Consider the following 10,591-nt stretch of genomic DNA (forward strand, 5'->3'; position numbering starts at 1 on the left):
TTTACTTATGGTTTTAAGTTCTTATTTTAACTTAAAAGCAACTTGTAAGTTAAAAATGAGTCTAGTTAAATGCTATCTTATCTTAGGTCAACTTTCAATTACCATTCACAATGCATAATAAGACATTACTAGAAAAGAGAGATACTATATATATCTCTTCTGTGTATTATTTTGAAGGATTTTGAGAAAGGATGAATTTAATAACAGAAAAAATATTAAAATTTAAAAATAGTTAATTATACAAATTACTGAGAGTGAGGGTTTTTTTTATATTACAAAAGTGAATAATTTAAAAATTATAAAATATGTGATATTGACAAAAGAATAAAAATGTCTAATAAAAATTAAAATAGTTAATAAAATATGTATATCTTATGTGTATTGGGAGTTACCACATATATACATGTTTCCGTATTAGAAAGACATTATTCGCTTTGAGCTCATTCTTCATAATTTTACTTTTAAATATCATTTAAAAAAATTTTCTATCAATGAAGACAATCGTGTGTATATAAATCCATATTCATTATCTTATTTTAATAATGTGAAACTTTACTTACATCCTAACAATTTCTTATAAATTAAACCTAATATACTTGTCTAAATTATTAACATCTCTTAAACGCAAAAGGATTAACGAATTAAGATGTGAAATTGTAGAAGTGACATCACAGGTAAAAGTTAACGTTGACCGTAACTTTTGAAAGCTAGTTAAAGTTTTAACGTCAATTTTTTCAAAATCAATGAAACGAAAGTAAACATACATAAGCGAGTGTCGTGCGTAGTTACCGTTCACACAGTTGAGCTGTTCAGGTGCGTTTGTGGGCCTCATCATCCACATTAACTGCACCTTTCCCTTCTTTCAGATTCAAAAACATTTCGTTATCAAAAAAATAAATTCAAAAATATTAACACCATCTTCTTTTAATATTTTTAGTTTTACTATGAAGCCCAATTTTATATTAATTTTACCAAAAATGGTGTAAAAAAATTAATTTCATCAGCAAAATATATGTATGCTAAATATAATTTCCTTTGACATTAAATCAAATATTCAAATATATATAGTAATATTTTCTTCTAATTAAATTTTCTCTATTAGCGATGGATACTACAGGAACGAAAAAAAAAACGAAATGTTTTTACCAATTACTTTTCAATGATATTATTTTTAGTTATTTTTTTGTTACATTATATTCTTGTTCTGTATCTTATTTATTAGATTCATTTTGGTCATTTATATTTTAAAATATTTATTTTAGTATTTTATTTTTTAAATTTGAACTAATTTGGTCCCTTAAAAATAATGATTGTTTTCAATTTTGAAACATGATTTTAGATTTTTTTTATTGGTTCAAGATTTAAAATTCGTCTCATTAGATTCACTTATATAAAAATTGTTGAATACAACAAAAAATTTAAATGAAAAAATAGACATGATGAATTTTTTTTAGTGTCATAAACATGGTAAAAATTACATAAAAGTAAGTCTAAAAGGTAATTGAAAATTAAAAAACTATAATTTCATACTTTTTTTTTAATTATTTATGAGAAATATTTTTTACACAATTTTGGTTATGTTTATAGCTCTTATAGATTCAAATGTTAATTTAATGCTATAATTTTCATGTAGTTAAATTTATTGTTACAATTTTCATGTTTCAAATCAGTTAGAAATTGATTTAAAATTGTATCACAAAATTAAAAATAATTATTTAAAGGACTTAATTAATTCAAATATAAAAGATAATGACTAAAATAATATTTTAAAATATAAAAGACCAAAATAAATATAATAAATAAGATAAAAGATCAATAATATAATTTAGTCTTTATTTTTTTTTCAAAAGAAGCATTTTAAATAATTTCTTAATCCTTGTTCCTTTTAATTTATTATTTTATTTTAAAATTAAATTTTATTATTTTAAAATTTATTAATAATTAAGAATAAACTTTGTATAGCTTTATCAATAAAAATATTTATTTATTATAATTTAATTATATATAACAAATATTTATTTTGTACATCGTACAATTAAAATACCAGTACGATTATGTTCTCTGTGTATTTGAATTAGCTTTCAGTTCTACCATAATCAATTATAAATAGTTTGTTAGAATAATTTTTTATAAATCAACTTTCAAGACAAAAAAAAACAAGTTTTCTCATAAATTAAAATTGATTTATGAATAAATTTTTAGAATAATTTATGAATAAATTAAAAATAAGATTTTAGAAAAGTTAATAAAAACATTTTTACAAATTAACTTAATTTTTTTTTTCTGTTTTTTTTTTTTTTAAGTTTATCTGAAAAGACTTGGAATGAATTTGAAGAACAAAAAAAATAAATAATTAGTTCTAACTTTTACAATTTTACCATAATTTTGAATGCCATAATTAATTTTAGAAGATACCCAAACAGAATTTCCATTTATATTTGAAGGAAGGTTTAAAAAAATTTCCATTTCCAGTGGGGCATTTGGGGAAATTGAGTTCAAAACGTTCACTTTCACATTCACTTCAACTTAAACCCCTTTTCTCCCTCTCACTATCTGTTTCTTGTCCGTTATCAAGCACTTGAGCGCGACACGACAACGTCTTTGTGTACCAACGACTCAACACAAACACTAAACTCAGCGCCTTGTCGTTTTCCTTCTGTCTCTGTTTCTCACTTCGCCTTCTTTTGTCGCGTGCTTCAAATTCTACCCTCAGGGGCATTACAAGGCCGTGTTTGCTTTGGCTTCCGTTTGTTTGTGGAGTTGGCGATGGAAATGGAAGGCGCTGACGTGGTTGAAACGACGTCGAATCGAGCGGAACGTGGTGAGAAGGAGAAGAGTTTGAGAACGGAGATTGATACTTCTGCGCCCTTTGAATCGGTGAAGGAAGCTGTCACTAAGTTTGGGGGTCTTGGTTATTGGAAGCCCCGTCTAAGTAAGATTACGTCTGTGGATTCTGATTCTGAGGTATTCTTTTTTTTCTCTCTTTCTTGAGGGTTGTGGCATTGCTACATGGCACCACCCCACGAGGTGAAATGCTACTATTTCGTTGTTTTTGTTTGTTCCTTCCACTCTTCGGAGGAAAAGGTGGGACCTTTGTGGGTGGAATTTTGGGGGGTCGGGGGCTATGTTGTTTTGTTTGTGTGGGGTGTTTGTGTGTAGAAGGGAGAAGCTGGGGCTTTATGTTTGTTTTCTTGCTGGTGTGTTTATGTTGTGGTAAATGGACCCATTTGTGATGTTTCCTTGATGTTGCTTTGGAAAGTTTGTTTTTATTGTGATTCTAGGTTGTTTCCTTTTGGCTTGTGGGTTAAGATTTAGAGACTGTTTGCGAGGTCAAGGTTTTGAATTACTGTTACGTTTGTACATTCCTTAGTATTGTGAGAAGTTGCAGACAAATTCAACTACAATTGTGGTTGTTGAGACTCCAAAAACCTTGCCGTTACAGGCTTGTAGCTGAAACTGTGGATATGGACTGCTTTTCAAACCTTGTTCAAGGTTTAAAAACTGATCTGGGGCCACAATTGTAGCACAATAAGCCTCTTTGATACAAGTTAGAAGTGCTTCTCAAAGTTTCTTTTACTGAAAAAAAAAAAACTTTATTTTCGGTAAAGGAATTCTCAAAAGTTCTTCTAAGCTTGTATTTAAAAAAGTAAAGTATCAAGGTTTTGGAGTCTTAACAGTCAAGGACTGTGGGGTCTCTGACCATAATTTTTCATTTGTCTACAATTTTCTGCAATATCAAGAAACACGATGAAATCATGATTCTAATTGCAATTTTAAACCCTTTTGACTTTTGGTTTTTGTTCAAACCAGGCGAGGAACCCAAAAATTAACCTACACTCCCTTCCTTCCTCTGTTTTTGGAAGAAAGGCAAAAGTTGGATGGGAGGGAAATTTGGGGTCCCTCATGTTGCCTTCCCTCTAAACATTTGAACCAAACAAGGATTTTTATCAACATTTCTCTTCCCCCTCCCCCTCTATTTCCCTCCAAGAAACAGTTTGTTAAATTTGTGTTTCTGTTGTGAGTACTAGTGAGGCTTGGATCCGGTGAACCATAGTTTAAGTCATTTATAGACAAAGAATGCTGTCAAAATCTAGGAGGAAACATTAAATGTGATCCTTGTATTCATTTTTTTTTCTTGGATCAGCAAAGAAATAATATGATATATATGTAAAAACAGGTATAAGCAATTATTGGGGAAGTCATAATAGCAACTTATTAGAGCAATAGAAAATTAGTTTTTGCTGTTTTAGCCTGTTAGTTTGTTTTCAGTTTTCTATTAGGATCTTTCTTTTTGGACTCTGTACCTATATATATATAGGGATCCTTCTTTGTATATCAGTAGAATAATCTCTTTTCAATAAAGTTCTGTTTTTCTTTGTTGAGTTTTGATAATAGTAATACCCAAAGCGTTCTAACAATGGTTACACCATATTTAGCATATAACCTATGTAAATATTAAGTGGCTACTAGAACCCACATCTTTTGTTGTGAAGTGACACATCCTTGTACGGTTGGCCTTGCATTCATTTCTTGAGTTCAATTACTTTGCTCAATTATCAAATTGGAATGAAACATTTGGTGTTTTAAGGACAAAACTTAAGTGCAATTCTTTAGGTGTTTTGATTGTTCTTCAATTAGAATTAGAGTTTCATCTGGTAATATTTGTTGATCTTTAGCACAAACCTTTATTATGGCACTTGAGGAATTGTATCTACAATTGTCTTTGACATAGCATTGTTCCTTTTATTTTTTATTGGAATAGCATTATACCTTATATTGCATGTGAATATTTGTTTTGAATTAAACTTTTTTTTTTTAAGTATTTGGTTGAGCTAAATTGTGAAGTTTCTCCCATCCCCCTTATTTTGTTAGCAGCACCAAACAGAAGAGCTTGACGCAGAAAAACTGGAGAAGCAGGCTGTGGTATTGGAAAAAGAACTGATCCTGAAAGAAAGGGAAACTCTTGATGTGTTGAAAGAATTGGAAAGTACCAAAAGGCTTGTAGAAGATTTGAAATCAAAGCTACAGAAGGAAGAATCTGAAGCAAATTTGAATCTTAAGATAAGCCAATGTGATCAAAAATCAGTTGTTGGGGACAAAGAAGAAAAGGAAAACCAAGTGAAACTTAGTGCTTTTCAACCTTCCAGGGAAGGTTTTATCCCCTCCCCTTCATCTGCTCCAGGCTTAATACTAATGGAATTGAAGCAGGCCAAATTGAACTTAACCAAAACCACTAATGACATTGCCGATGTCCGAGCTTCTGTCGAATCGCTTAATAAGAATTTAGAGAAGGAAAGAATCTCACTTGATAAAACACGCGAGAGATTAACTCAAAATTATTCAAAAATATCTTCTCTTGAGGAAGAGCTTATCCGAGCCAGACTAAGACTGCAAGTAGCAAAAGATGCTGAAATCAAAGGTGATACAGGTGATCATTCAGATGTTACAAGAGAGCTCCAGCGATTGAGTTCGGAGGCAGAGAATTTCAAAAGAATGGGAGAATCTGCAAAATCTGAAGTTTTGAGAACAATGTCTGAGATTGAACAGACAAAGACCATGATAAGAACCGCCGAAATCAGATTGGTTGCAGCCAGAAAAATGAAAGAAGCTGCAAGAGCTGCAGAAGCCTCTGCCCTTGCAGAAATTAATGCTTTATCTAATCATGAGAGTTCACCTGGAAATCAGGTTACTCTTTCATTTGAAGAGTACACTGCTCTGACGTGCAAAGCTCGAGATGCAGAGGAACAATCTAAGAAGAGAGTTGCAGGTGTTATGGTTGAAGTTGAAGAAGCAAATTTGTCAAACATGGACATTTTGAAAAGGGTAGGAGAAGCTACAGAGGAAGTTATAACCAACAAGAAGGCCCTTGAAGAAGCTCTAGAAAGAGTAGAAGCTGCAAATAAAGGCAAGGTAGCATTTGAAGAGGCTTTAAGAAATTGGCGATCAGATGGTCACAAAAGACGTTCTTCCATACATAATAACTTTCCCAAGTTCAAAAGCTCTTGTCCTTCTCATCATCGGCGAGATCCTGGATTACTCGATGTGAATGGATTGCATCTGGTGAATGATGAAGCCATGCCAGTTCTAAAGTCAACCCTATCAATAGGACAAGTACTTAGCAAGAAGCTGCTGGATCAGCCACAAAATGTGTCACTGGGTCAGATGCTTGGCAAACAGCACAATGATCCACCAGTTGATAGACAAGTTGAGAAAGAAACTGGCCATAATCTGTTTTCTACTAAGAGAAAGAAATTTGGATTTGCACGAATCTCGCATCTTTTGTCAAAACAGAAGAAGAAGCCTACACTAAATTTGAGATGATAGATTATTTTAACAATTTGCTCAATCTAGCATTGACAAAAGCTAGACCCTAGTTGCACCAATTATCAGTGCTTGTGTCATTCTGTTGTTTTTCTTGCTTGAATATAATCTTGTGTTTTTCAACAGTATTTGTTTAGGTTGCAATCCTTGCTTGTATATTAACTACCTAGATATGCACTTCCTCTGCCTTCTTTGCTAGTTGTAGAGATGATTCATATGAATTCTTAGCCTCTCTTGTGAATGTGATGGTGTTATAATTTTCATTTGCCTTAATGTATTTACTCTTTTTATATTTATAACCATACACAATTCTATACATGGCCAGAGTATAAATAAATGATGTTTTATGTTCTTTCAAGTAAATTTGTATCGGAAATGAAATAAATAATCCGTAATCCTATTGAAAATTTTAAAAGAGGTATATAAATGATGTTTTATATTCTTTTATGCAGACTTGTGTTGAAAATAGAATAGACATTGTGTAATCTTATTAAGTTTTTTTTAAAGAAATTAATATTAATTTTAATTTTATATAAAATCGTGTCTTGTCTTGATCTAAATTTCCATGTTAAAAAAAACTATAAATAATGTCTTTCTACATTGGCACCAATGCATACTTATATGCATCATTCTCATAATTACGTGAAGCTATAGTTGATTGAAAACAAAATGAAATTGAAGATGATGAAATGCCTTGTGTTATTAGAATATTTTATTGTTAGGTTTTTCATATTTATCTTTTTATAATATATAAGAGTTGAAGCAAGCGTGGTGGACTTAACATTTTAACTGTCCAATCAGCTTAAGTTTTATTTTATTTTTATTTAGTCAACTAAGCTTTTTGTATGACTTATCTTCACATACTCCATTTTCTGTCACTCGTCTCTTTCACGTCTTTTAAGCTTTGTTTGAATTTGAGGATGGAAAAGGGAGAGTAGAAAAGGATGAATTTGAAGGGAAAGTGAGTGGAAAGTGAAGTTGTTTGGATTAAGGAAAAGTGAGTGAAAAGTGTAAAGAAAGTTTGTGAGTGAATTGATTGATATAATAAATAAAAATAAATTTTTTAATTGATAATTTTGTAAGATTATTATTTTGCTCTTAGGTTAAAAAAAAGTTTATAATTATTATAATTAAAAGATAAATATAAAAATTTTAACTAAAAAAATAAATATAAAATATTAATTTAAAAATAATTTAATTTAAATATTTGCTTTAAATTTAATGATAGATAAAAATTAAAAATTTAATAGATGAATATGTAATTTACACTTTTACCCTTGGATTAAAAATGAGTATAATATTATTTATTATAAATAATAATAATTACAATGAAATTATATTAATAGCTATAATTTATTAAAAAAATAATAAATAATGATAAGAATAATAATAAATATTAGAAAAACAAAAAGAATCATAATAAATAATAATGATACTAATTATAATAAATAATAATAATAATAATAATAATAATAAATAATAATAACAAAATATATTATGATAATTATATTTTCTAATATTATTTTATTAATATTTATGAAAGTGATATTATTTTAATTTTATAAACATGTATTACTTTATTTTTTTTTATATTTTCACTTTTTGATGTCAATATTTAAATAATAGAATTTTTTTAATATAAAAAAAATGTACAATAAAATTTTTGAAAGTTAATTAATAAATTAAAAAATTGATAAATCATTGACATAAATTAGAATGAAATGAAAATACATTTGTTAATTGTACAAGTTAATTTTTACCAATTAAAAAATTAAGAAATTTTTAACATTACAAATTTGGGGTTACATTTTTATCCAATTTGGAACGGTTCGTTCTCAACTAAAGTTTATAAGCCAATTTACTAGTTTAGAACGACCCGTTCCAGTTTGGGAACGGCCCGTTCCAGTTTGGGAACGGCCCGTTCCAGTTTGGGAACGGCCCGTTCCAGTTTTGGAACGGCCCGTTCCAGTTTTGGAACGGCCCGTTCCAGTTTTGGAACGGCCCGTTCCAGTTTTGGAACGGCCCGTTCCAGTTTTGGAACGGCCCGTTCTAGACTACTAAATTACCCTTGTTTTAGTAGTTTAGAACGGGCCGTTCCAATTTTGGAACGATCTATTCTGGGCACGCTTGGAAGCAAAAATATGGCAGCATAATCGATTATGTATGCATACATAATCGATTATGGGTTGGAAAAATCGATTATGCTGAGGCATAATCGATTATACCAGCTTATAATCGATTATACCAGCTTATAATCGATTATGCATGGTGCATAATCGATTATGCTAGTATATTTTCGCTTAAGTTTTTTTTACCTTTTTTCAGCTTTTGAGCAGGGTATTATCAGGTTTTCTCAAATCTTACGTGGCTTTCATCTCGTTTCTTCGCAAAAGCGTGAGGATGACATCTCGGCTTCTTCTGCTTTTCTTCGCCTTTCTTTTCTTGCAAATCAGCAAAAATAAACGTTCACTTTCTTTGTCTTTCGTTCGTCGTGAACAGTAAATCAGCGAAAACAAACACTACATTAGACTTTTCGACCATGTGAGACAGTTTGGTAAACTAATTACTAAAGTGGACTGTTTTGAAATGATTTTTCACTTTAAGATAATTAATGATGTGTGTCATTATTCAACCCAATCACATCCTTGTCATGTGTTTATTAATTTATTTTTTAACAAAAATTTGGCTTTAGCAACTTCCACGGCGACATATGATGCTCCAACCTAATAAAATAATTTTAGAAGTCACTATTGGCAATTATAATTATTTAAATTTTATTGTTTAATATTTTGATATTAATTTATTATTTAATTCTTTTTTCTGATTATAGGGCTGCTGCTACACAATATTGTGTCGCTGTTCCCAGTGGTATACTTTTGTTAAATTTTAATTATTTCAATTTAATTTTTATAAGTACAATTCTTTTATTGTGTAAAAATAAAAACAAATTACAATTTCTGTCACAATTTTTTATGCTACAATTTCTATTAAAAAAATTATAATTTTTGTTTCAATTTTTATATTACATTTTATAACGACTCGACAGGTCACTACACTTATTATTAAATAATTATTGTGTAGAGGAAGATTAAACAATATACATTAGAACTAAAGTTTATAATGCAAGTAGTAACTCTTATCGAATATATAAACATGTTATATACAAAATACAGTACTTGGTGCAAAATAAACCTGGGTGTCAGTCGACATCTATACAAAATCCGACTACATAGGAGTAACCATCAACAAAACTATCACCCCAGCATGACTATCCTTCGACTGTATAAGTTTTCCTACTAATCATATCCTACTCCCATACTAAGTATAATCATCACAGTTTCAACCACAAGAAAAATATAGGATAAACTTATGAAAAGAATTCAACATAACAACTTATAGATATCATTATCATAGCAAAATATAACAACTTACAACATAACAACATCATCAGCATAATAACTTAACATCTCACAGCGTGTTCAACGTATCAACTTATACATCACATCATAACAATTTTAGCATAACAACTTAATCAACTTTAATATATTCAACATTTCAGCAGATACAATTGCATTTAATGCATTGTCACACATATCAACTACGGAGATCTCCAATAACATAAGATAAGCAGTTTAAGTGGTTTGACCCTACCGAATCACAACAGCTGACACTAAGGCTAGAAATAATGGCTAGCACTGGGCTAGAAACTACGGCTAGCATAAGTTAGATTGATTTCTCAGGTTTCACTACTTAAACTAGAAAGTATGGTACTATGTCAAGGTAGAACAATTTAGGTATGAGCCTACCACGAGTTTAGCATGCAACACTAAACCATCTATGAAATTAGTTTACTGACTACCCTTCAAATACCACAACCCTCCAACATTAGGTTAGAGACTAAGTCTTTGACCTAGTACTTAACTCGATTGGTCGCTTTATACATGTGTATCTTGACCTTGCCTACACATCGATGCCACATAGAACCTAGAGGAGACAACTAAAAACAACGTACTCATTACTTACTGAAAGGTTCAACACAACATATGTCCGCACAATGGGATATTAAGTTCAATAACATCTTTAACTCTCCTCTAATTTCTATGTATCGTAGCTAAGACATGTATCTAACTCACATATTTATAGTTTATCAACTTAACAACTTTATCAACTCTCAACATTCAACTTATCAACTTTAACAACATGTAACTTATACAATGTTCAACTTTCATCTTTACAACATATTAACTTAAACAATGTAAACATCATACAT

General features: G+C 30.0%; 1 protein-coding gene across 2 annotated transcripts; it reads left to right on the forward strand.

The window, feature by feature from the left end:
* Window positions 1–2,531: 2,531 nt before the first annotated feature.
* LOC109818256 (WEB family protein At2g38370) lies at window positions 2,532–6,594 on the forward strand. Of its 2 annotated transcripts, none has more exons than XM_020383694.3 (2): window positions 2,532–2,964; window positions 4,873–6,594. In XM_020383694.3, exons 1-2 carry the CDS (start codon window positions 2,767–2,769, stop codon window positions 6,319–6,321), a joined length of 1,647 nt encoding a protein of 548 aa, XP_020239283.1. In that variant the 5' UTR covers window positions 2,532–2,766; the 3' UTR covers window positions 6,322–6,594. The 2 variants fall into 2 exon arrangements, with proteins under 2 accessions (XP_020239283.1, XP_020239284.1); XM_020383695.3 differs by having other exon boundaries at window positions 2,535–2,964; window positions 4,876–6,594.
* The last annotated feature ends 3,997 nt before the right edge of the window (window positions 6,595–10,591 follow it).

The sequence above is a fragment of the Cajanus cajan genome, chromosome 4 (assembly GCF_000230855.2).
Source record: "Cajanus cajan strain Asha chromosome 4, NIPB_CcT2T_4, whole genome shotgun sequence".
Classification (NCBI taxonomy): Eukaryota; Viridiplantae; Streptophyta; class Magnoliopsida; order Fabales; family Fabaceae; genus Cajanus; species Cajanus cajan.